The sequence below is a fragment of the Ambystoma mexicanum genome, chromosome 14, assembly GCF_040938575.1.
Source record: "Ambystoma mexicanum isolate Mex_15411 chromosome 14, UKY_AmexF1_1, whole genome shotgun sequence".
Lineage (NCBI taxonomy): Eukaryota > Metazoa > Chordata > Amphibia > Caudata > Ambystomatidae > Ambystoma > Ambystoma mexicanum.
Genome location: NC_090940.1, coordinates 443,905,199 through 443,932,942, shown reverse-complemented (window position 1 = coordinate 443,932,942; position 27,744 = coordinate 443,905,199). Strand labels below are relative to the sequence as shown.

General features: G+C 48.3%; 1 protein-coding gene across 1 annotated transcript in view; it reads right to left on the bottom strand.

Annotated features, from left to right (window-relative positions):
- The window catches only part of HGSNAT (heparan-alpha-glucosaminide N-acetyltransferase), a 2,225,524-nt gene that overhangs the window by 979,039 nt on the left and 1,218,741 nt on the right, over positions 1–27,744 (bottom strand). The window contains exon 11 of the mRNA XM_069637664.1: positions 3,274–3,389. Within this exon, the coding sequence (XP_069493765.1) occupies positions 3,274–3,389 (116 nt within the window). The remainder of the gene's footprint in view (positions 1–3,273; positions 3,390–27,744) is intronic.

Genomic DNA, 27,744 nt, shown 5'->3' with positions numbered 1-27,744 from the left:
AGTGGATGCAAACCGACTTGCTGTTTACAATGGGGAGGAACGCTTTGAGAGCAAGCCAGATGGCCATCATCTCGAGCCAGTGGATGTGTTCCAGTTCTTACTGCCGTGACCATACTCCATGGTCACTGTGGTTGTCAAATGTAGCCCTGCCATCCCTCTAGGGACGAGTCTGTGGTAATGGTGATTTCTGGTAAAGGCTGCCTGAACAGTATGCCCGATAACAGGTTGGTCTCTACCAACCACATCAGGTCCTGGTGAAGGTGTTGTGATATGCGGAGTAGAGCTGCTTGTGAGCCTGTCTCCTGATTCCAAGAGGCTGAGAAATGTAGCTGCAGCCTCCTCATTTTGGGTCTTGTGCGTGGCACAGCCAGGAGACAAGCCACCATTATTCGATGTCCTCCTCATGCCGGTGGTGATACAGATAGCACTGCCCGTTGTGTTAATGTGTGCCACTGTGGACTCCATGATATCACGGGCCACTATCTTGTCCTCTGCCAACCCTGCCCTAAATCTCGCCTGACTATGCACGGGGAGCTCCGCGAGGAAGTTCACAATTTCCCACCAAAGCTTTTGGTTCACCGTGCCAACATGCCATCCCGCATTCGCCTGGTGCAGGTGGAGCATAGCATTAGAGTATATCTTTTTGCCAAAGGACTCCAGCAGCTTTTCCTCCTTCCCTAGGAGTGCTGATGTAGGGGCAGATGAAGTCTGCGGTTTAGAGTAAATGGAGGCCACAGCTATAATAGAGGAATGAGGTGGGGAGTGCACAGATAGTATGAGTGAGTCCCCTTCCACCTGCCTATACTTGGCATCAAGGTGTTTATGCGTGGAAAGTGGCTTTACCCAGCCCTTTGTTGCCAAGGATTCTACATACTTTTGTAGAGGGATGCCAGTTCTTGGACAGGGGATGGTCAACATCGCTGCCAAGACCCCGGCCTCAGGTTGTTCAATTTGGGGCTGCAGGATCCCCAGGTACTCGGCCACACCTGCCAGCCTCTCGCGGAAGGCCGTAGCTGAGGAGGGAGTATCCTGATCCTCCTCTTCGTCCATGTCACTCGCTGTGTCCTGCAGGTAGGGAGCTCCTGGTGGTGTGCTGGGTGCGGGCGGCTGTAGACAGGTATCCAGTTATAATATCGAAAAAAAAGTCGAATGCAAAAATGTTGAAAAAAATAATGTCGGAAAAAAATGCGAATGTGTTTTTTTTTTTAAAATGTGTATGTTGTTTTTGGGTTTAGCTAGTAAAAATAAATGGGGTATTGCGGGGGAACACATTCAAATGTTTTTTTTCTCAACATTTTTGCAGTCGACATTTTCACTATAAACCGTGCTGACAGGCTGTGCCGCGGGCAGAGCCGCAGAGACTACCTGCAATGGGAGTGCGGGAACCTGGGCCTGAACGGGAACCGTGGTCTGTACCACGGTCGGAGGAAGCATGCCCTTGATGACCCGCATGAGGATGGTGCCCATCTGAGGCGACTTCATGAGGGTGAGGAACTTTTCAAAAGAACCTAACCTTGCATGCTGGTGAAGGGCTTTGCTGCATGGGAACAAGTCCCGGAAGCTGTGCCTGCTGTGTTCTTGCTGCCCCATTTCACACTAAGCGAGGGTTTGTGCACCACCCCTGTGCAGATGTGGTTGGGTATGATGTGGACCAGGTAACTGGCGCTGTCCAATCCATCTCGACGTGCATCCCCATGCCTGCGTGCCAGAATGTTAAGGCTCAGGATGCAACGCCATCTTGTCTGGCGGGCGGCCATTTTGTTAAGCCCAGTGCCACGTGCCTGCTGCATGGTGCCTGATGAGCTAGGCCTGATGACCTGGCCTATACACAGTGCTAATGCTATGTATAGGCGCCACCTCTGGAGCTGGCCCTGTGTGAGAGCAGAGCCCCTCGGGAAAGCCCCGGTACTAGAGCCTTGCGGCCCCTCAGTAGTGGGCCCAGGAGGATTCTGGGACCCCTCAGCATGTTGGCCAGTAGCTCTCTGAGCCTCTGTGTCCTTACGACCTGTAAGGTCCCTCCCGCTTGGACACTTTCCAGTGAAGAAGAGGCCCTTGCAGGGTGCAGGGCACCTACCTTAGGGCTGGTCTTCTGAGGGTAATATTTCAAATAGCTCCCTCCACTTGGCTAAACGGTTCTTCAATGAGCGGAGGGTCAGTGCGTCACACGCAGAACATTGGTCCCACCCGTGGTCGGGGCCAAGGCACCGGAGGCAGAGCGTGTGAGGATCCGAAGTGGGAAAGAAACCCTTGCAGGCCGGACACCTGTTAAAACCCGCCGTCTTCGACATGCGCCGGGGAGCAGTGTGGCATCAGAGGACAGAGCATTACTCTGATAATTGGTATCTGGTAAAAAAGGGAAAAAGAAAATATCCCGGGCAAGAGCACGTGGATTTACAAGACCGGAGGCCTAATCCAGGAGCGCTGGTGAAAGCGGTCCACTCCCTTCGATGCTGAAAAGAGGACTGAGGAGTGGTGCCAGTGGTCAGAGTCAGGGGGGAGCATGCTCCCAGAGCCGCGCCCCCACGCATCTAAATTTAAAGGGAAAGACATTTTTTTCTGTTGAAAAAGGTTCCGCTTCCAGTCCGTAGAGAAAGACGGTTTTATGTGTTCTTACCAACCACAATTACAGAGTGGTACATTTAATCGCAGACAAAACACTGAAAATGCCCCCTAACTTGCCTTTTTTCCACCCTTTTAAAGCCAACCCATCCTGACCTATTTTAACCCCTTTCCCCACTACCTTTTATATATTGATTTAATCTTTTTGGTGTTTGTCAGTATTTTTGGCGGCTCTGTTATGTACCACTCTGTTTTGTTTGCACTAAAATGACTGCATAAACATGCATAAACCTTAAACAAGGTTTTCATGCATGTTTGTCACATTATGCCCCATTGAAAATTAGCCCCTTTGTCTTCCTTTCAGCTGTCTACGTGGGCATGCCTCACGATGTGTAAGTATGTAAACAAAGTCACGTTAAAGGGCACTTTACAAGTTTTGCATGCCCTGTTCATGCTGGCTTTCAACATCAGTCTGTGTAATGTAAAATGCTACGTTATTAATGTGCGATATTATAGTCTTTGTATTTACCACTCTTTCTTTGTAATACTCGATATAATTTAGTCTTTAGGCAAATTATAGTGGCATTCAACGCGAGTACCGTATTTATGTCATTATATGACTTCATGTACTTTGATGGATTTAATGTTATTTTCTGGATAAAGTTGATTTACTAATTGAATTAAATATTTTGCAGAGCAAGGAAAAAATCTCACCTGCTGAATATTTTCTGGAACCACCTTTACAAATAGTAATTGCAAGCTGGAAACCACAAGATACGTAACTCCAAGCCTTTGGAGAACACCAGGAATGCGCAGAGTACCCCAAGACACTAAGGAAAGTGGAACAAAAGATGATGCTAATTACAAATCAAAATATATTTATATATTTCATTTAAAATGAGTGTCTTATAGTTCAATAGAACTTTCCCAACATTATAAAACATTAAAATACAATACAATATTTAATCAAATTAAAATTACCAGACATATTTCCTGAAGTCACAACATGGTTATCCGATAACACATTTATAAAATCATTTCATTGTGTAAATAAGTAAAATGCCATATTCCATATTTACATTAAAAACATTCTTATTGATCAATTTCCCTAGTTTAAATAGTTCAGACTTGCATTAGTGGAATGTTATCTGTCTAAACAATTATTTTAACATCTTTTAATTTTCCCTCAATTTGCTGCCATAGCATATACAGTGCAATAGTTAGCTACATTTGTTTTCCAGTTAAACAGCATCACCAAAACAAACTCATTGTTATATGGTCAGAGTTATGAACACATTTCTCTAGTTGAATCATGTATTCTTTCCCCAAAATTCGACAATGAGTCGAGACATGCCTATTAATTTCCTGGTAAATGATTTAATGTACATAATCTGCAAAATCTATGTATCTTGGAAATGCCTTGGCGAGGTCCGCTCACAGCTAATGTCGGTAGCTGATTCAGCCTTAATAGGCCGATGAGTGTCCTTAAGTACAGGGATGGACATTGTACGAAGTATTTCTGGAGTAGCAGATAATCGAAGGTCATACATGAGCAGTCTGTCGTGAAGTATAGAGCATGGTCACTTTGGTTTTTGTGGAGAATGACGCCTCATTTAACGGGCGCCATTTATACTTTCCAACACAGCGATTCTTTGCTCCTTGTGGAAGCAGAAGACGTGCTCTAGTTGTTTAGGAAGACTAAGCGTACTGGTTGCTGCTCCCTGACTGCGTTTACAAAACAGGTATGTGAGCACTGAGACCTTGCATCTCAACAAGTTGTTGAGCAGAAGTGGCGGGCGTCAGGCACATCCTCTGACAGATTGTCCTGCCGCCTGCTCCAAAGGCAATACAGACTCTCCATCCGTTCAAAGAAGAGGGCACATATCCTGCATCTCTGGGGCCACTAACAACATGGGCAAATTGTTTAGAAATCTGCAAGGAACTCGCCAATCCTACTGCAGTCTCCACGTCCACCTTGCCATCCCTGTTCCTCTGTAATTCATTGGCCTCCCACTTCTCCCTGAAAACTCAGGACATGCTGTCCTCACTCTCCTCTACTCCCCCTCCTCCTCCTCCCTCCCCTGCTTGCAGGCCTCTCTTAACCCCCCTCTCCCCTTCCCTCCAACTCTCTTCTTTCTCGCCCATAGCACCATATGAGATTTCTAGATAATATGAAAGTCTCCCCAAAACAGGTGCTCCCCTGCTCCTCCAGAACCCTCAAGGACAACATTGCCTCCCTTGCACCAGCCTTGGCTGATTTCTATAATCACTCCTCTGCAACTGGCTCCTTCCCGCTATCCCTCAAGCACTCCCTTGTGCATCCTCTCCTCAAAAAGCTGCCGACCCCTCCTGCCCTGCTAACTACCACCCTATCTCCATTAACCCCTTTCTGTGCAAACGCCTGGAGAAGCTGGTCATCTGCCAACTGATCCAACACACTGAATCTGTTGGTTGTCTCCATGACCACCAGTCTGGCTTCAGAGCAGCCAGAGGCACAGAAACTGCTCTACTGAACACCCAGCAAGACTTGCTCTCGAATCTCGACTCCAACTCTCCACCCGTTCTTATCCTTCTGGATCTTTCCTCTGCCTTCGACGCGGTCAATCATGCCACCCTGACTAATCGGCTCCATGACACTCTTGGCATCACAGGCCTGTCATTTGGACTGGTTGACCTCATTCCTCTCCGACTGTCCTTCCCAGGTTCAAATGGGCAATGTCTCTCCCCCATCACTCTCCACCTGCAGCATCCCTAAAGGCTCTATCCTCTCGCCCTGGCTTTTCAACATCTACCTCGCCCCTCTGGCCCATCTGATCTCCTCCTTCTCTCCTCACTTCCAGTGTTATGCAGATGACATGCAGCTCTCCTTCAAGCTTCCCTCTACTGCCTCCTCTTCCTCCTCTCTCATCCCTGACCGTCTGACTGCTATTCAGGCATGGTGTGCTGCCAATGAGGTATACCTTAATACCATTAAGACTGAAATCCTTTTCATTGGGACCCCTGTTCCCTCCTTCCCGTCTACCCTCTAGCTGCCCTCTATGGGTCCCCCCCCACCCTCTTGTGAGGCAAAAATGCTTGGTGTTATCTTGGACTCCTCTCTCTCTTGCTCTCCTCACATTGCAGACTTTGCCAAGAAGGCCCACTATCAGTTGCACCTCCTCAGAGGCATTCTCACTTTCCTCACCTTCCCCTAGAAACTCAATGGCTCCAGAGCTCTGGTCCTCTCTAGGCTGGACTACTGCAACAGCCTCTTCCTCAATCTTCCTTTGTCCTCTCTTCGCCCCCTACAACTAATCCAGAATAGGACTGCAAGACTTATTCTTGGCCTAAATACCAGGGATCACATCTCTCCAGTTCTAAAATCTCTCTAATGGCCCCCGGTTGTTGCTAGGATCAAATTCAAGACCCTCTGCATCATCCACAAGGCTTTCTTAGGCCTGGGACCCCGCTACATCCAACACGCTCTCCCTAAATACCTCCCTGCTAGAGACCTTTGGTCTTCTAGCTCCAACTCTCTGCAGATCAAGCGCTTCGCTAAGCAGAGAGTGGGGGGTAGATCTCTCTCCCTGCAGGAGCCTCCTCTGGAATGGAATTTTATAAACATTTTGCATCGCTTCTGGCTCTCCATCTTTTAGAAGTGTATCAGCAGATCTTGTGGGATGGGCAGCTATCAGACTCCATGAGGGATGCACTGGTCACAGTATTACTGAAGCCCGGGAAAGCGGCAGATGAGTGATCCTCCTACCGTCCCATTTTGCTTATCAACTTAGACAATAAGATTTTGGCTAAATTCCTGGCTAACAGAGTATTCCCAATCATGCATAAGTGTGGTAAGTCAGATCAATCCGGCACGGTCTACCTCCTACAAGTTGCAGCATATATTTACTTTGACGTCAGGAATATTTCATTGTGGCAGTGCTGTTGGATCCCAAAAAAGCGTTTGATTTGGTGGAATAGTCTTTTCGCTTTACCATTTTGAGGAGAATGGGTTGGCGGTGGGTGCAGGGGGTGTGGGGGTTTGATCGATGGTTTAATTGCTTTACACCTCTCCGAAGGCTCAGATTAGAGTGAATGGCCAGTTTACGCCGGTAATTCCATTGGGGGAGAAGCACAAGGCAAGCGTGTCCTCTTTTGCCCCTGTTGTTTGCTTTGACGATAAAGCCAATAGCCAAAGTAATTAGGGACAGGCACATACACAGAGGGATACAACTGTATAGACATAGATTGGTGGTGTTTGTATATGCAGATGACATGGTGATCACGTCAAGAACCCACAGGATAACTTAGTGCCGATCATGATGGATGTGGTAGACTTTGGGAATTTTTCAGAATTGAAAAGAAATATCACAAAATCTGTACTTTTCCCACTCAATGGGGGTCATTCCGAGTATGGAGGTAACCATAACCATGCCGCTATTAGCGGCATGGCTACCCCCATACCGGGTACCTGGTCCGGGTTCCTTGAAAGAGGAATTACCGGGCCATTCCGACCTTGGAGGGCCCGGTAATTCCTCATTCAAGGAACCCATCCCCATTCGAGCCCCCATAGGGCTCAAAGGGAATGTGGAGGGTGCTAACAACAGGCCCGTTGTTAGCACCCTGGTCTGCTCGCGGGACCCGCTACGGACGCCTGGTTTTACCGGGTGGCCTTAGCGGGTCCCGCGAGCAGAACTCGTAATGAGGCGGTGAGGGATTGACGGCTCCGGCACCTTTACCGGCGCCGTTAACCCCTTACCGCCCAGGTCGTAATGACCTCCAATGACTCTACTGTACAGTATAATGATGGCTTAGCATTTCAGTGGCATATGGATTATAGCCGGTACCTGGGGATAGACATAGTTTGGTCCCCGGAATCAATGCAATTATGAAAGGGTGTTGGAACAGACCAAAGTGGTCGTAGGAAGATGAATGCGATTGCCCCTTATGTCATGAGCTTCAGATCACGCCCCTTTTGGACCTCCTGGTCCTTGTCTCAACGGGGCTTACATTCCGTACTACTTCCAACATGGCCATCCAGAGCTGAAGCCCTTGCTCGCTCCATGCGCTGAACGCGGTGTGATCTATTTATAGACCACGCCTTCCGCGGCTCCGCGCGTCTCAATGCTATTGCAGAGTAGCCTCAGACGTGTGTTCATAGCTCGCGGTATTGTTTCCTTTGTCCCAGTGCTATTGCCCGCTCCTGACCCTTTCCCCCTTCCTGATTCCGAGCATTACTAGCCTTTCCCAGACTCCCGGATTCCTGGACTCCGCGCTCCCGGAACTAAACGCAACCTGGAACCAGACGAGACTCGAGCAGCGCTGTTCAAGACCAGGAGCCTTTGCAAGAAGGCAGCGATCGAAGACACCGGCAAACACCGGACCCAGGTGAGAAGGGGGGGAACGCCTTGACAGTTTGAGACGCCACCCGATCGAACCTAAAAACGAGATGGAAGCCGCCATGCAGGACTTAATGCGACGCATGCAAGAATTATCAACCGAGGTTCAAAATCTTAAGGCGGAAAACGCAGCGCTCAAACAATTGGTCTTATCCCGGGATTCTGCTACAAAGGAGGGTGCGCTGTTGGGCGGTATTGTTGACAAGTATGATGGTTCGGCAAAAACACTTCGCGGATTCCTGGATGCATGCCTGGTCCACTTTACCTTTAAGCCCTATTATTTCTCGACTCCTAGGGCTAAGGTGGGTTTCATCATATCCCACCTTTCCGGCAACGCCTTAACTTGGGCAACACCCCTTGTTAACTCCGGCGATGCCCTCCTAGACGACTATGACGGGTTCATACAGGCCCTTAAAGGCATGTTTGACCATCCAGAGCAGGTCTATACTGCCCAAGAACGCTTGCTGGACTTTCAACAGGGCTCCCAAGATATGCTCACTTATGTGACCAGATTTAAACAATTGGCTAAGGAAGCAGACTGGTCCTCTGAGGCTAGTTTTACCCTGTTCAGGAGGGGCCTGAACGATGAGATCAAGGATGAACTGGCCAAGGTGGCCAGACCAAATTCATTCCATGCACTAATGGACCTGGCCTTGCAAATAGACTTTCGCATCCAGGAAAGGAAGGCTGAAAGGAAGAAATCCAAGGGAAACCCACCCAAGACATCCTTTGAGAGCACAGCCAGAACGGACACAAACCCAAGTCCAGCCCCAGAACCTTAACCCATACAAATTGGAGCCTTTCGTGGACCCATATCACCTCAAGAAAGATTGAGAAGGATCCATACGGGTTTGTGTATGTATTGTGCTTCAGACAAACATTTGGTCAGGGAATGTCCTCTGGCACCTCCTTGGCGTTCGGGAAACGCCAGCTCCCGATCTTAAATGGAGCAGAGATTCGGGAGAGAGATGTTTGCTCCACATCAATTCCATCCTTGAACTCTCCTGGACAAAACAGTTTGGTGATACTACAGGCCTTCCTGTCGCCCTCCAAAGACAAGACCTATCCCATTCTGGCCTTGGTGGACTGCGGAGCTATGGGAATTTTCATTGATCAAGACTGGGTTGTTAGTCATCATATTCCGTACGAGAAACGAAACACCATGCAGCCGGTGGAAGCAATTGACGGAAGACCCCTCTCTTCAGGACCCATACGTCTGCAGACTAAAGAGATCCAACTTTCCATAAACCATCATCAAGAGCGGATTACATTCGACATCATTAAGTCAGCCCATTACCCCATGGTTTTGGGAATGCCCTGGTTACAAAAGCACAATCCGTATATCAATTGGACAGCAGGATCATTATTCCTGGGCTCAGAGTTCTGTATGTCCCACTGTCTATCCCTGGACCCCTCCTCTGTAACTTCTAAAGAACCACCAAGAGACCAAGACACACTACTCATGGTTTCCAATATCATACAAGTTCCAGAGGCCTATCAGGGATATGCTGATGTATTTTCTACTGCCATAGTCCAAGCCTTACCCCCTCACAGGCCCGAAGACTGTGCCATAGATACGGATCCCTCAGCTGTAATTCCCTTCGGCAGAATCTTCATTCTTTCCGAACCCGAGAAAAAGGCCCTTCGGGAATACCTAGACACTAATCTTGAAAACGGCACCAAGACCCTCTAAATCTCCAGCGGGTGCTTTGTTGTTCTTCGTTCCCAAGAAGGATACCAAGGAACTCAGACCTTGCCTCGACTTTAGAGGCTTAAATCAATGCACCCTCAAGGATCGGTACCCACTGCCCCCGATCTCGGATATCCTGGAAGCTGTGAGAGGAGCCGTAATATTCACCAAATTGGATCTCAGGGGTGCCTACCATTTGATCCGTATCCGGGAAGGAGACGAGTGGAAGACCGCCTTTAGAACACCCTTTGGCCACTACGAGTACCTGGTCATGCCATTTGGACTAGCCAATACCCCAGCAGTATTCCAACGTTTTATTGATAGGGTGTTCTCTGATATGTTGTTTCTCTTCGTCATTGTCTATCTGGACGACATATTGATTTTTTCCAAGGACCCTCTGAAGCATGAAGGACATGTTAAGGCAGTTCTACAGAGACTCCGGGAACATCACCTCTTAGGCAAGCCTGAAAAATGTTTGTTTCACGTTACCTCTGTGCACTATCTGGGATTTATCCTTAGTCCAGAGGGGATTGGCATGGACCCTTCAAAAGTAAAGGCCATTCTCGCCTGGCCTACTCCCACGTCCGTGAAACAAATCCAATCCTTCCTAGGACTAGCCAATTTCTACCTAAAGTTCATAGCCACCTTTTCGAAGATTGTGCAACCTATAGTGGCTCTGCTAAAGAAGGACACCCCATTTTTCTGGTCAAAATTACAAGAAACTGTATTCCAGCGTTTGAAGACTGAGTTCACACAAGCTCCCATTTTGGCTCAACCCGATACAAGTCGACCCTTTTTAGTGGAAACGGATGCCTCCAATTATGCTATAGGAGCAGTGTTGAAGCAGAAAATGGAGGACGATTTGGAACACCCAGTTGCTTATCTTTCAAGAACCTTAACTCCTAGTGAAACCCACTACTCCGTCCTGGAAAAGGAACTCTTAGCCATTCGCCAAGCCTTCACTGAATGGCGACACTTACTTCTGGGAGCCAGACATCCTGTCCAAGTCCGTACAGATCATCCAAACCTTCAGATTCTACAGTCACTGGAGTGCATGAACAGTCGTCAGGCACGTTGGGCCTACTTTTTTGCCCAGTATCAGTTCCACATTACCCATGTCCCTGGATCACAGAACCTGATCGCAGACGCCTTGTCTCGCCGTCCTGACTACGTGACCACTGAAGATAAGGCATTTCCTAAAATGTTTTCTCCCACGATCTTCGTAGTCCAAGCAGTTGATCTCCTGGAAGAAGTCCGATCGCAAACCCAATCCTCGGAAATATGGAAGGACATTTCAACAAGAAATCACTGGAAATTAAGAGCCAAGGAAGGCTACTTATTCAAGGACAATGCACTACTCATTCCTACACGGAAGTTACAGCAAAAAATAATAAACCTTTGTTATGACACAATCCATTACGGGCACCGAGGTATCACCAACACCCTCTGTCTTATACAGAGACAGTTCTGGTGGCCTAAAATGAAGTCTGATGTACAGCAATACATCCAGGCTTGTATAACCTGTGCCCAAAATAAACATGATAACAAAAGACCGGCGGGTCTTCTTCTGCAGCCCACTCTACCCTCTAAACCATGGGAAATCATCACTACAGACCTCATAGTGGAGTTACCACCTTCCCGAGGATATACTACCATCAAGGTCACCATAGATTTGTTTACCCATATGGCCCATTTTACGCCACTGATGAAACTACCCTCCTCTTCAGAGCTAGCTGGAATATTTCTGGGACACGTATTCCGACTACATGGGCTTCCTTCCAAGATCATATCTGACCGGGGTCCCCAATACATTTCACAATTCTGGAAACACCTCTGTCGGGTACTAGGAATCCAACGTGCCCTCTCTTCAGGATATCACCCCCAAACCAACAGAGCCACAGAACGTGCAAATCAGACCCTGGAACAATATCTCCGATGTTTCGCCACCAAGGTCCAGGATGACTGGTCTCTCCTGATACCCGCTGCGGAATTTGCTTAAAACAACTCCGAACACTCAGCGCTACAGACCAGCCCTTTTTATTGTAGTCGGGGGTTCCATTCATCGGTTTTACCCTCGGTTCTTCCTTACCCTACACCAGTCCCTACTGTTGACTCCTGGATCGAAACTCTTAACATTCACCGGGAGGCTAAAGAACACTTAGAGAAAGCCAGGTTACAGACCAAGAGGTATGCGGATTCCAAGAGAAGACCAGGTCCTTCCTATACGGTCGCTGACCAAGTGTGGTTGTCATCAAAACTACTCCCCCGACACTTGCGACCAAACAAGCTGGCTCCCCGCTACTATGGTCCATTTCCCATCAAGGAGATTATCAATCCTGTCTCATATCTAATCAAGCTACCTGACTCCTGGAAAAGAATTCATCCAGTTTTTCACACATCCCTATTGAAGCCCTACATCCACTCCTGTCGAAAATCCAGTAGACCTCCTCCTCTACTGGTTGACAACCAACAGGAATATGAGGTGTCCCGGATTTGTGACTCCAGTTATTAGCGGGGCCATCTTCAATACCTAGTGGAGTGGAAAGGATATCCTCCTAGCGAAAGGACCTGGGAACTTGTTTCAAATATCAAGGCTCCTCGGTTGCTCAGAAGATTTCACCTAATACACTCGGGCAAACCTGGAGGGAAAGGCCTTTTGAGGAGGCATGCTGTCATGAACTTCAGATCACGCACCTTTTGGACATTCCGTACTACTTCCAACATGGCCGTCCAGAGCTGAAGCCCTTGCTCGCTCCATGCTCTGAACACGGCGTGATCTATTTATAGATCACGCCTTCCGCGCCTCCGCGCGTCTCAATGCTATTGCAGAGTAGCCTCAGACGTGTGTTCGTAGCTCGCGGTATTGTTCCTTTGTCCCAGTGCTATTACACGCTCCTGACCCTTTCCCCCTTCTTGATTCCGAGCATTACTAGCCTTTCCCAGACTCCCGGATTCCTGGACTGCGCGCTCCTGGAACTAAATGCAACCTGGAACCAGACGAGACTCGAGCAGCGCTGTTCAAGACCAGGAGCGATCGCAAGAAGGCAGCGATCGAAGACACCGGCAAACACCGGACCCAGATAAGAAGGGGGGGAACTCCTTGACACCTTAATCTGTATGGGAGAATTTCACTGGTAAAAATGGCCCTGCTACATCGGTTTATTTATGTTTTTTTTTCAACATACCACTGACGTTGTCCAGGTCTTATTTCAGTGAGGTGCATTTGGTGCTCTCCCGGTTCATTTGAGCGGGTAAGCAATCGCTTCTGAGCTGGAAGAAATTGGTTGCGCCATTAAACAGTGGGGGGTTGGCACTACCCGCTTTTGAGGCGTATTATGAAGCAGCTTAGGCAGCATTCTTGGTATATTGGTTTAGTGCTGATGTAGACAGGAGGCACGTGGAGATAGAGAGAGCTCTTGAGGCTCTGTCTCTATTGCGGGCAGTTATACTGAAGTCACCCGGGTAAGTCATCTAAGCTGAAAAACATGGTGGCAGTGACCTGCAGAGGCTGGGTTCGCATTGAGGGAAGAGGGAGGTTCTTTATTCTCCCAAACTGCCAGTCATTCACATTCCGAGGCTGTCGCTGACTAGCAAGGTCCGCTTCATACATTGTATGAGAAAACTGGACATCTCCAGCCTTAAGGATTTGTTTCCGGAAGGGCGGTTCTTCTCGTTGGAGGTGTTTAAAAACAGGGGGACTGTCAAGTCTCTGGATTTGTTCTTGTACTTCCAGCTACGGGATTCCCTAAAGGGTTTGTTTTCAATATTTCCGGTTTCACCAGAGGTGGCCCCTGTACCGGACAAGGTGATAGCGATGGCAGACACAAACAGGATTGTGTCACATCTATATAGGACATATTTGGAGACTACAGTGTGATGGGCAGAGTAGTCCCGAGAAAAATGGAAGATAACCCTGGCGAGCAAACCAGGAGAATAGCTATTAATAGCAGATTTGAGTTGATACACTTTAAATACCTTCACCAGTTCTACTACACACCCGCAGTTTTGCACAAGTTCTTCTCTGACACTCTAGATGAGTGCGCTAGATGAGCGGCTTCACCGGCAGACTTCCTCCATGTGGCATGGAGCTGCCCCCCTGTGTTTAATTTCTGGGAGGACGTTTTTATGACATTGTTTGTTTATTTGTAAGGCGCTCCTCACCCGAGGGTATCTGGGAGCAGCAAGATAATGCAGTTTTCATTTACAGTACAATGTTATTACGGGTAAGGTTACAGTTTACAGTATATGAGAGGTTACAGGTACAGGGTAATTGTAGGTAAGATTACAGTTTACAGTACATGAGAGGTTACAGGTAAAGTACAATATGGTGTGGCACAAAGTGAGGTTGGAGCACAAAGTGGTTACATTCAGATGTCATTGGAGACAAACCAGGTTTTCATGTTTTTCCTGAAATGTAGGAAGGTTTGGTCTGTTTGGAGGTGCAAGGGTAGTGCATTCCATTGTTGGGCGGCTAAGACTGGGAAACTATTCCCCCATGCTCTTTTCAGGTTGAATCTGGGCATAATAATACAGCAAGATTGGGCAGCTCTCGTTGGGCGAGATGAGGATTTTCTGATAATTTTTTCTTGGAGGTACTGTGGGGCAGCATTGTTTAGGCATTTGTGGGTAATTGAGACTAGTTTGAATAGAATCCTGTCTTTGATGGCGAGCCATTTGGATTCCATTCTGGCTGCAGAAATATGTTCTCTCTTAGGAATGCTGAGTGCAGATTTCAACGCATTATTTTGTAATTTATTGGTGGTCTGTTTGCTAGCTCCTGCATATAGGGCCTTCCAATAGTCGAGTTACAACAAAATTAAGGCTCTTGCTAGGGTAGTACAGCTCTCGGTGTAAAGGTAGGGTTTGCAAGCATGGATCAGCTTACATGTGTACGTTGTAGCAGAGGACGTGCCATTGACTTGCTTGCCCATGTTCAAGGTGGAGTCTAGGTAGAAACCTAATGGGCCTCATTACGAGAATGGAAGTAGCCATGGAGCTATTACCTCCATTCCGGGCTCCATTACCGGGTTCCTGCAATGGGGACTTACCGGGTTACTCCGACATAGGAGGACCCGGTAAATCATCCTTGCAGGAACCCATCCCCATTTCCCATATGAGCCCTTCTGTCTTCTAGTTCTTGGGTGCTGCTCGTTTCTGTTTCAGGCTATGTGAACAAATCCATTATTCTTATGTTGTGTGGGCACCACTGTTCCATGTAATCCCTATACAGGTGCTCTAGTGTCGTTCCCCAGTCTGTGGTGAACTTTTGGCGGTTCCCTTATAAGTTATATGTGATCCGTTCCATCACCAGAGGGGACCAGACGCTGCGCAGCCATTCCAGACTTGAGGGCGGTGTCTTTTGCTTCCATTTCTGGGCTATTGCTAGCCATGCCGCAATGAGGAGCCCCATGAAGTTCCTCTTCTGCGTGTTCGTCAGCGACTTATCTCCAGGGCACCACATGCCGCACATCCACACTTCTTCCCCTAGCCCTTCCATACCTTTGATCATCGCCCGTATCTGTTTTTTTACCTCTGTCCAATAGTGTTGCACTTTCGGGCAGTCCCACCAGATATGTCTCCAACTCCCCTCCGTTTCGCACCCTCTCCAACATTTATTCTGTATTGTGTGATACATTGAGTGCAGTCTTTCCGGGGTGTAGTGCCATTGCACCAGTATTTTCATCCACGCCTCTCTCGAGTGGATTGCCCTAGTCCATTTTGGGATGCATTGCCATACATGTTCCCATTGGGATTTTGATATTCCTCTTCCCAGCATTGTTTCCCACCTCTTCATATAATGCCATTTGGTGTCTTCCTTCGGTGCTTTCAGGAATTTGTATATCATTGATACCAGTTTATTTGTACTCGGTTGCGTCTTAATGAAAGTTCTGAATGGATTAAGGGTTCTGGTTGCCACCTGGACCAAGCGGGGTGGACAGCCAATGACAGAGTTGGTCATACCTATATCTGTCTTTTTCGGTCAACTCCAGGAGTTCTCAGCTTTCCTTGAATGACCTGATTCATTGCCCGATATACATATCTCCCACTTTTGTACAGTCTGCCTCCTCCCACTTTCTGTATGCTCCCTTTTGCATTCCAGGGGGGGAATTCTGGGTTTTGGAACAAAGGCATAAAGGGCGCCGGATCCTCTGACAGTATTCCCTTTTCTATTGACCTATTCCAGATTCCCAGCGGGGTTTTCATAATTTCTTCACATTTTGGCGCCTATGTTCCGCTCTGGTCCACAGTATGCAGCGTAAGCTGGTTCTAGCCACCGCTCTGTCCTGGGCTTCCCTAATTGTGTTGGAGTCATCTGGGATCCATTCCTTCAGGACCCATAGTTGCTGCCTCATAATACGTCTTGAAGTGTGGTAATGCCATGCCTCCTGATTTCCTCTGCGTGGTGAGTAGGGAGTTTGACAGTCTTGGAGTTTTCTTCTGCCATACGTATGCCGACACAGCTTTGTGGATAGCTTTGAAGAAGGTTGGTGGAAGTTCTATGGGGAGTGCCTGGAATGTATACAGCAGCCTGGGGAGGACCGTCATCTTTATCGCAGTGATACGGTCCCACCATGATATCGACAGTGGGTGCCACCTCTCCACGTCTTTTTTGGTCTTTTCCAGGAGGCTTGAGTAATTCTCTGCGTAGAGGTCATTAATTTTGTTCGTCAGGGTCACTCTGAGGTATTTGACCCCTTTCAATGCCACCCTTAGTTGTTGTTCCTACGTTTGTTTATGTATTTCTTCCCTGTTTCCGGCTAGCGTTAAGAGTTCGGATTTATGTCCTGATACGGTACTAAATTTCTCTATTTCACGTATGAGGGTGGGTAGGGTCTTTACCGGATCTGATATTACCATCAGCATGTCGGCCGCGTATGCCATTACTTTATGAGTTATCCCCCCCATCATTATTCCTTTTATGTCTGGGGCCTCTCTGATCCGTTCCAGGAGTGGCTCTAAGAAGAGTGCGTATAACAGTGGTGAGAGGGGACATCCCTGCTTGGTACCTCTTCTTATCTCAATTTTTTCTGTTAATTCCCCATTTATCGCTATCCTGGCGGTCGGCACGTTGTAGTTGGCTCGGACCCTCTTGACGAAATTTTCTCCGAAGCCCATCTTTTCGAGTGTGCAGAAGAGCATCAACCACTCGACGCGGTCGAAGGCTTTCTCTGCATCTATCGCCAGTAATGCTGCTGGGGTTTGTGTATGTCCTATCTTTTCTATGATGTGGATTGTCCTTCTAATGTTGTCATGCGTCATCCTGTTGTAGATGAACCCTGATTGGTCCTGGTGGATAAGGTGGGGGAGAATCTTCGTAAGCCTGTTGGTCAGGATCTTGGTATATATATTAGCGTCTAGATTGATTAGTGCTATCGGGCGATATGAACTTGGGTTCTCCAGGTCTTTCCCTTGTTTATGGAAGACCAGAATTTTCGTTTCATTCATTGTCTGTGATGTTGCCTGTGTCCATGAACGAGTTGTATAGGTCCATTAGTGTTGGGATTAGGTCGTTTGCGTATGTTTTATAAAATGTAGCCGTGAATCCGTCTGGCCCCGGAGCTTTTTTCTTCGTTAATTCCCGGATTGCTCTTTGTATCTCTTCATCTGTAATTGGTTGGTCCAACTGCTGTTTCTCTTCCTGAGTCACTGTCAGGAGCGTAATGTCACCCAAATAGTTGGTTTGCTCCGTCGCTCCCGGGTTCTCTTTTGAATATAGTTTTTGGTAGTACCGCTTGAAGATCCTTCCCATTTCCGTCGTCCGTGTGCTCTTCCGGCCATGCTCGTTGAGCAGGGCTTTTATGGTTTGGGCCTGTCTTTAGTTGTCTTTCCAGCAGTTTGTCTGCTTTGTTTGCTTTAATGTAATACCAATGTCTCTGGTGTAGCAATTGTCTCCCCGCCCTTTTCGTTCTGAGTGTTTCCAACTGGCCCTGTATATGCCTGTACGCTCTCTTTATTTTCGTAGAGTTGTTACTAGCCATTTCTTCCCTTAGCTCTACACTTTTTTCGTTTCCAGATCTGCTTCCCATTTGGCGCTTAATTTGTCTCTGTGTGCCTTGAGTGCCATTATGCGTCCCCGTATGACCACTTTGAGGGCTTCCCACAGGGTTGCTTTGGTTGTTGCCGGAGTGTCGTTATCCTCCAGGTAGTCCTTGATATGTAGTCTAATTTCTTCCCGCATGACTGGGTCCTGAATTATTTCTTCCGGCAAAGTCCATTTCCAAAGGCAGGATTGCTTTTGTGTGATTTGAAGTGTCATCCATAGGGGGGGCGTGATCAGAGAGTGATATGTTCCCTTTCTCTACCTCCCTTATCTTCCCCAGTAGGCTTGCGGTGGTCCATATATAATCTATTTGCGAGCTTGTTCCATGTACGTGCGAGAAGTATGTGTGACCTTGTGACGAGCCCCTGATTTTCCTCCAGACATCTTCTAGGGCCAGGTTGTCCATTGATCTCTGCAGGGCCTTTGAGGGAGCTCCCTGCCAGCTGGAGATCCATGTGGATCTGTCTTTCCCAGGTTCCCACGCCAAGTTGAAATCACCTGCCACGATTGTTTCCGCCTTTGCAAAAGTTTCTAGCTTACCTAGGGTGTCCCTAAGGAATCCATCCTGCCCCGTATTGGGGGACGTATATTGTCACCAGGGTCAATGGTATTACTTCTATTCGTACATTCGCAAACAAGTATCTTCCATGTTTGTTTGGGAGGGTGTTCATGATTTGCATGTACATGGTGTTTACAAAGGCAAGCAGTACGCCTTCCTTTTTTTCGCTGTTATTCGCTTGAAGGATCTGATTGAATCCTTTTATTCGGATCCTCCCCTTGTCTTGTTTCTTGATGTGGGTCTCCAGTAACATAATTATGTCGAACCTTTCTTTATGTAGGAAGTGCTCAGTCTTCTTCCTTTAACCCGGGAGTTCAATCCTCTTATATTATATGTCAGAACTTTTATTCCTATCTTCTGGCTGAGGAGTGTTGCCCTTGTTGTTGCGCTTGCGCCTGTTTGCTTGGCCCCTTACGTCTCCAGTGGGTTCTCCCTGCCTCCCACCTACCCCATTACCCCTACGGTATTCCCAACTTTCCCCCCTCCCCTCCCTGCCATAACTTCCCTGAGGAGGGCACTGGATCCTATGACCGCTTGGGTGTGCCGCCCTTCGCTCCATGCCCTCTCGCACTCAGGTCAACTGTCGCGTGGTAGTCCTAAACCCCACTTAAGGTGTCTCTTGATCCCATTTTGGTCCCAGCTCGCCGCCTCTAGTTATTTGCACACGGTCGCTTATGTTTGTATCTTCCGGTCTGGATCCCGGGTTCTCTTCGTTCTTCCACGCTTGCCCTGACGAGTGTCTTCTATTTGTGTCCCACTGTCTTGGGTGATGCTTGTTTTTTGTGTTTACATTATTCCACCCTCTCGTGGTACTCCCTCTTTGTGTTGGTTCTTTGCCACTGGCTGGTTCCCTTTCCCTTTCTTGTAGATTCATTATTCGTCCGCCTTCCTCGCACGATGTGACTCTCTGTTGCTTCCCTTCCCATGTGAAAAGTAGACCGAAGGGGAACATCCATTTATATCTAATCTGCCTCGCTGCCAGTTCTTTAGTTATTGGTGCCATCTCGTGCCCGTCTTGAGCGTTGATTGTGCTAAATCTTGGAAGAGTTGTATTTCAATCCCGTTCATCCTGATGTGCTCTAGCGTTCGTGCTTTCGGTAGGATCTGTTCTTTTTGAGTATAAGACGCCATTGCGACTAATACATCCCGGGGACGGGTCCCCGGTTCTCCCATGCGGCGTGGGCCCACTCTGTGTATTATATCGATCTGGATCTTGGCTTCCTCTTCTTCCTCTAATATGTCCCTGAAGACCTGTTGCACGGCCTGCCTAAGGTCTTTGTCTTCCACGCTCTTTGCCATGTTCTTGATTCTAATATTGGACCTGCGGGATCTGTTTTGCAGGTCTTTGCATTGAAGCTCTAGTTCGCGCGACAGCCTACCCACTCTCTACAGCACTTCCACATTCTGCTGCGTCTCCTCATCCAGGTTATGTATCGTTTTCTCCAGAGTATCCGCTCTTCCCTCTAGGTTCTCTATGTCTACTCTCAGCTCCTGCACCGCTTGTTTCATCTCTCCTTTCATGGACTAAAATTGAGAGTGCATGGAGGCCATGAATTGTTCCTGGAATTCCTTGAACCATGCCTTCATGTCCTCCTTGGTGGTCATCTCGGTGCTTTCCTCCTCCGCTTGGGCTATATCTCCTTTCCCTTTTTGCGTCGTTATCTTCGTGTTTGTCTGCAGATCCGTCCCCCAAAGTTGCACCAGATTGTGGTCTAGTTTCGGTTTGTTAGTATTGGTGAGGGTTTATCTGCCCCTTGATTTGGACATGTGTGCGCTCTATGTCCTGATGCTGGGATGGTTCAAATTCGCCAGCTGAGCGCGCTTTAGTGTCTCTATCTTGTGGTTATGTCTGGGGGGCTCTTTGCCCCTTTCTTCTCGAGGAAGCCTTCTCTGGGGAGGTGGTATTCTTCTGTCCCCCCTTGAGTACCTGCAATCCTTGTGGGGAATCTCCGACAGGGCTTGGGGATAATGTGCCCTGCCGTCGTGACTTTGTGGACTGGCTGCACTGTCGGACTCTGGGCCTCTAAAAAGCGTTTATTATACCCTAGAAAGAGTGAGAGCGGGGCCCACTCTTTATCTCTTGCTATTGACTTCCCCGTGGGATATGCGCTCTCCGTTGTGTAAAGGAGCTGGTCCGTATTCCCTGCTTCCCTGTGGGCCCCTCCCGTGTCCCCTCCTTACCTTCTTTTCCCTGCCGTGTGTCTGAATCCCGGCCTGCCTCTGCTCCCTCTGTTGCCTCCTATGCGGTCTTCTTCTGTGAGCCACCAGGGCTTTCTCTGCCCTGTCCGGCTGGCCTGAGCCCATGTGGGGGGGGGCCGTACTGCTCCTTCGCCGGCTCCTGCTCGCCTTCCCTCAAGGCGTCTCCCCTAGCTGGCTGGTCCGCTGTTCTGAGTGCGCTTCGGGGGGGCCGATCCTCTGGTGTCCGTGTGGCCATTGGTGCTCTTCATTGGATTTGATGGTCCCACCAGGACCTGCTCTTCTTTGGCGTTGTTTCGGAGGTTTGCCACCCTCACCTTACTCCTCCTCCCCTCTCCGGACGTCGGAGCCGGGGCACTGCTTCTCTCCTACTCGGCGTCTCTTCTTCCCTCCGGCAGGTTTGGGGGGAGAACACTCACCCCAGACCGCCGTGGCCGTCTGCGGTTCAGCTGCCTTACTCTCGTCGTGGGGTCCTGCTCCCTGCTTCTTGTGCCTCGGTGTGCGGTCTTGGCGGACCCAGCGCCCCTCTTCCTTTCTTCTGTGGACCGCGGAGGGGACGTGTTTGTCGCCCTTGGCCAGGTTATTTCTTTCGCCTATGGCGTCTCCCGGGATCCGACCACTCCTGGGGGCCGCAACGCAGCTTTTTTATGTTGCTTTATTGTGCGGCGTGAGCTGCGGGACAGAGCTCTTTTCACTCACGTCTGCCCAGCACCGCCACCATTTTGGAATCCTGCGTCAAGTTTATTAAGGTGGGCAGGAGCACCTAAGATTAGGATTTCAGTCTTGTTGTCATTCAGGCATAGTCTGTGGGCCGCCATCCATGCCTGAATGACTTGGTAAATTTTGTTCAAGTGGGCTGGATCTAGGTCATAGTCACCTGAGAGAGCTAGGAGAATCTGGGTATCATCTGCATAGTTAGTGTAGATGATCCCCAGATGGTCCAATTTATCAAATAGGGGCTTTGTGAATATGTTGTACATGGTGGGGGACACGCATGAGCCCTGGGGTACACAACATGTGATTGGGGATGGGTCAGCGGCTGCTGACTGAGAGAAGACCCTCATGGAACTATTGCTGAGAAAGTATTGGATCCAGTCGGAGGCTTCCTGTGAGAAATTGGCCGCAGAGGACAAGTGCTTGCAGAGAATTGAGTTGTTACAGATTTCCAACGTTGGTCACTATGGCAACGCAAGCGTTTATGTGCTTCTATCAGAAGTAGTACTCCCAACATGGCCGGCGTTCTGTTTTCTTATGATGTGAACATCGGTCTTGTTGGTTCACGCTCGCAAGAAACATGGTCGGCAGATCACGTGACTCCATATACGGAAGACAGTGCAGCAAGCAAATGCGTCGCTACTGCTCATACCGACGCTTCGTAAATTCGCTTCTAGGAGTTTAGCTGTGTTCATTCCTGCTTGAGACTTTACTTCCCTTTAACCTCTCTTACCCTCCGAATACTTGTTTTGCAGAATCTCATCTCCGTACTCCTTCCGTGCAAGAACTCTCTCTCCCTCTTTGTTCGCTTCGGGTGAACATTCGAGTTATTCTAAGTCATTCAACCCTTTAATTGGGAAAGCGATTTCTTTCACCTACTTTCAGAACGTGAGTCTTACTTATTTCCATACTCTATGACATTACCCTCTGCTGTTGCAACTATCCTTGGTGACTGCTCTTACGATCCTTCCTATTTGTAGAACCACTCTCTAGGTACCGCTTCAGGATACAGACGTGTGAATCCCCCGAGTAACAGGTTCAGCGCATACAGTTTAGCGGGTACCCTTTAAGACCTCTTGAGTAAGTGCTCTGTTCTTTCTCTCTCACTCTGTCCTGCGCACCTTGCATAAGCATTACTTACCTGTCCTGTTTCCGCTTCTTAGAGAGGTCATCATCGCCCTTGAGTTTCCAAAAACCAAAGATCTGCATCCAACATCGACCAGCCCGGAGTCCAGCGGTGGATCAGGGTTTTCTTCCCCAGGAGGGTTTCCCTGAGGGTCGTGCTTTCTTCCTCTCTGGTGGTATACATCTTTCGAGAGGAGGGGGGCAGGATTGTCACGGGGGATCTTTCACTTCCTCATCTGCTGTCTTCCTTGGGATTTGCTGACTGTCCAGGTAAGTGTCTTATTGAATCCTGATCTGTCAACCATCGTTGTCAAAATTAACAGGAGTGGTCCACCAGATCAAAGGCAGCAGAGAGGTCCAGTAGGAGGAGCAGGGCATATTGCCTATTGTCCTTGAGTGAGTCAATTTGCATTTTTCAGGTCGATCAGTGCGGTTTCAGTACCATGAAGTGGTCTGAAGCCTGATTGTCTCAGTCCTAGGAGGTTATTAGTCTCTAGGTAATACTGGATCTGGGGGTATGCCGCCTTATCTATGATTGTACGGAGGAATGGGACCGTGGTAATCGGTCTGTAGTTAGTTGGGATGGTTGGGTCTAGTGAGGCTTTCTTTAGCAAGGGTAGGACCCAGGCGTCCTTGAAATTTGTTGGGACGAGATCTCTAGCGACTTCTTTAATTATTTGGGCCGGGCAAATGTCGCCTTGACATCCAGAAGGCTTGAGTGGTGCTATGATTTTTTTCACCTCTACGGTCGAGACTTGTGAAAATTTGAATTTGGGAATGCTGTTAAGGGGTTTTACTGTTCTAGGTCTACATCTGGTTTTAATATGTTATGTCTTTTGGCTGTGATTTTATTTTGGAGGGTGGTCATTTTATTTGATAAAGCATTTTGTAGGTCTGTACACCATACCTTGTCCTTGATGCAAGGTTCTTCAGGAGCTATAGGGGATTCCAGTTCCCTGAGGATCACAAAGAGTTCCTTGGTGCTGGAACTTGCTTTGTTCATCCGGTCGTTGTATGTTTCTCTCTTGGTCCATACAATTTCTGCTTTGTATTTGCTTGTTAATTCAGTTAGGTTGAATTTGTTTTCTTTGGACAAAAGATTTCTCCATAGAGCTTCTAGTTTTCTTTTTTCTGCTTGCAAGCTTTTTAGCTGGGGGGGTAAACCAAGTGTGGAGATGATCTTTTGGTTTACTTTTTCACAATTTTAATGGCACAATAGTGTCTACGGCTAAAGTCACCGAAGAGTTGTACAGTTTAACTAGCTCGGTTGGGTCGGCTGATTCTGGTGCAGCGTTCAAGGTCGATGTTAGAAGAGGCATGAGCTTGCTGGTAGGTATATTTTGTTTGCTCCTAGTTAGGATCGGAGGTGCAATCTTATTAATTTTGGTGTCTATTTGTTTGGTTTGAGTAGTGAAAGAGATGAGATGGTGATCAGTCCAAGTTAAAGGTTGAATAGATGAGATGGTAGTCTCAGAGTTGAGGTCACCTACCAAATCTAGTATTCTACCTTTCTCGTGGGTTGGTTGATTGACTCTTTGCGTGAAGCCAAGTTCAGTTAGGACATTAGATAAAGACTTGGCATGTAGGTCGTTATAGCCCAGATTGAAGTCACTTAACAGCAGAATTTGCGACATAGGTTTAGTGTTGTCTGAGCGTAGGGTAAAGACGTCTTCTTCAAAGGTGCCAACAGGGCCTGGGGGTCTATAGATTAGATGAATAGTTAATGTACTTGTTTTAGATGTGGAGAGTTTAACTGTGAGTAGTTCGCAAGACTTGCAGGTAATTGATGTGCTTACTCTGAACCCTAGGCTTGACTTGGCAACAAGGACAATGCCGCCCTCTTTCGATGTGCCTCCGTCAGCTCTCACAATAGTATAACTGTCAGGAATGGCCAAGAGAAGGGAAGGTTCTGCTGCCTCATGTAACCAGGTCTCAGATACGGCAAGGAAGTCTAGGTCTCCTATGTTGATTAGATCGGCAACATCCGTGGCATGGGCCACCAGCTAGTCATGTCTGGGGGGTTAGTTCGAATCTTTCCTAGGTTATCTCTTTTTTTTGTCGAGGTCTTAGATTTCGAGTTATCGTTCTAGGAGTACAAGATTTGACTTGAGCTTTAGACTGTAGAGAGAGGTTTCTATTACCTCTAGAGCCAAGTTTGGCGTTTCTATCCCTGATATTGAAGGGTTGATTGGGTGTAGGTTTCCTAGCATATAGGTTAATCCATTGTGAAGGAGTTAATGTAGCTACTGTTTCCAGGATCTGGGATCTGGATTATCTCTGGTAGCCTTGTAATTAAGGCATAATTTGGGTAGGAATGTTGTAGGTCTGATATTGGGGTAGTTTGAGTTGATATTCAGGGAAGGCAGGGATTTGGAAGGTTTGATCCCTAAGATTGAGGATGAGGTCATATTTATGGTTATTTTTGAGAACACTGGGAGAGGGTGAAAGGCCCCAGTAACTAAAAGGAACATGCTGCTAGGCTAAGCAGTAAGGTGCCTAGGATGTGACTGACAACATACATGTTATGGCAGTAGCGATATTATAGCCGTTCAAAACACTGTGATGATGGCGATGCAGATTGAGTAATACACTTGGTGAGCCACTATTAAGCATTTAACTACAGCACAGAGCAATGTGATGGGCGAAATGCAAATAGAAAAATACACTTGGTGAGTTACTGTTAAACATTTAATCTCAGCACTGAGCAATGTGATAAGGACAATGCAAATAGAATAATACACTTGGTGAGACATTATTAATCATTCAGCACAGAGCAATGTGATGAGGGAAATGCAGATAGAATAATACACTTGGTGAGTCACTACTGAGCCTTTAACTGCAGCACAGAGCAATGTAAAGGGGGCAATGCGAATTGAATAATGCACTTGGTGAGACACTATTAAGCATTTAACTGCAGCAATACAGATTGAATGGTGCACTTATTGCCATATTTCGGGTAAATACTTGGGACTCCCAGTAGGATAGGTTTTGGCCTCAGTGGTATCGCCACCTGGGTAATGTCTGCTATCGTAGCGGTGCATTGGGACCAGAACTCCTTTATCACTGGGCATGCCCACCACATGTGCATATAGGATCCCGAGAGGCCACAGCAGCGCCAGCATAGGGGGTCCAGAGCTTGGTTAAAGTGTTGTAGTCGGAGCGGCGGGTAATACCATCGCAGTAGTAGTTTATGTGCGCACTCCCGGTTGGTAATACAGAAGGAGGATGAGTGTGTCCTCGACCAAATGTCTACCCAGGTCTGGTCTTCTATCGGGTGGCCCAGGTCCACCTCGCACTGTGCAATAAAGGAGGCCCTAGCAGTAAGGAAGTCTACCTGTAATAACCTATAGAGGGCTGAGATTCTCCCCCGAGCCGGTGGGTTGCGATTGTGAGCTTGAGGGGGCTAAGGGCTCGAGTAGCCGCTGCGCGGGTCAAAGGTTGGGAACACTAGTGTCTCAATTGCGAATAGGAGAACCTGTCTGTTTCCGCCAATCGGAATGCACTCTTGCATTGCTCGAAGATGCGCGGTTGGTCCTCCTCAAAGAGCTGACCCAGGGAGCCAAGACCACGTGCTATCCCATTCCTAAAATTCGGAGGGCAAGATCCTGGTGTAAAGGTCGGGTTGTGAAAGACTGGGGCAGAGGGGCTCAGACCTCTCGGGATACCTTTACATTTACGAGCCAAGTCCCACGCTCTTAAGGTGTGCTTAGTAGAGGACAAGATGCCTGGACACGTCCTGCGCAGAGAGGCCGGGAGATGTGGCATGAAGCGTAGGCGAAGGGGCAGGCGGGACTGTTCAACCTCCGTCCATTTTGGGCGTCCCAAGACGATGGCCCAGGCCTGTGTGTGAGCTATCTGTGCAGCCGCCTGGTATTTCTGGAGGTCGGGAACTCCTAAACCTCCTAGCCTGGGGTTGCTGATCATGGTCCTCTGGGGGATCCGTGCTTTATTACCCTTCCAGATGAAGAAGAATATTTTCCTTTGCAGGCTCTGGAGCGGGGGCCGCGGAATTGTAATGGGGAGGGAAGTGCATGCATAGAGGAATCGAGGGAGGAGATTCATTTTACATGCTGTGATACGACCTAGGAGTGAGATCTCTTGCGAGAGCCATCGGTCGAGGTCCCTCTCTAAGTCTTTGAAGAGTGAGGGAAAATTTGACCAGTAGATGTCCTCGGGGCGGGCTGGGATCTGGACCCGCAGGTAGGGAATAGATTTTTCGCTCTGTTGGATCGAGCATCGGGAGCTGAAGTACTCCCGGTCCCCCAGTTCCAGTCCAATCCCCAATGCTGCTGATTTCCCAAAGTTGATGGTTAACCCCGATACCCTCCCAAACCTATGCATCTCCGCCAGGGTAGCCCCTAGTGAGGCAGAAGTGTCTGTTATGGATAGCAACACATCATCTGTATAAAGAGCGATTTTGTGTTGGGAGGGGCCCACTTGGAGGCCTTTGACCCGGGGGTTAAGACGGATTCTCTGGGCGAGAGGTGACTAGGGCGAAGAGTAGGGGAGAGAGGGGGCAACCCCGTCTGGTTCCACAGGTCAGTGGGATTGGATCAGATAAGAGGCCATTAACTCGAAGTAGGGTTTTCGGGGCTTGGTAGTTGGCCAATATCAACCTTTTCAGGGTGGCCCAGAATTGAAAGGACTCCATGGTGAGTCGCAGGTATTCCCAGTCTACTTTGTCGAATGCCTTGGTTGCGTCTAGGGCTAAAAAGGTCAACTTCTGCAGTTCTTGATTTGCGACATCTATCAAGTTGAGGACCCTGCAAATGTTATCTGCGATTGATCTGTGCAATATAAATCCCGTCTGGTCCAGATCTATAATTTCTGGGAGGACTCCCGCTAATCGGTTTGCTAGGACCTTGGAATATATGTTGGCGTCAAGATTTAATAACAAAATGGGCCTATATGAGGTGTTGTCCCTGGGGTCTTTACCCAGTTTGGGGGCGAGTACTGTGATCGATACCTGCATCCTCTTGCAAAGGAGTTGAAAAGAATTGTCAAGGGTGCCAGCAGTTGGGGGCGAAAAGGTTTTATACAATTGAGTCGTGTATCCGTCTGGCCCGGGGCCCTGGGTTTAAGTCTCTTGATGGCTGCGTCGACCTCCTCACTAGTAATCGGAGCTTCGAAGTTCTCTTTCATCGCATCCGAGAGGCGAGGGAGGGCCGCGCCCCGCAAGTAGCTTTTTTGTTCCTCAAGCGACCACAGGGATGCTGACATGGTGTCTGTGAGGTGGGCAGCTGCAAGTTGCAGCTTATCCCGATCCGCACATTGGACTCGGCCTTGGGGGTCGCGTAGGCCCTGGATGGTATTTCGTTTCTTAGCCTTGGAGAGTTTCTCTACCAGGAATTTGTTCGCTTTATTACTTTTGGCGTAGTAGCCTTGCTTTGTTTTAGCTAGCAGCTGGGCTGTGTCCCCGGCGTAATGAGCCTCAAGCCTCTTCCGAGTTGCCTGCAGGACCAAGTGAGATCTCGGGGTCCAGCCT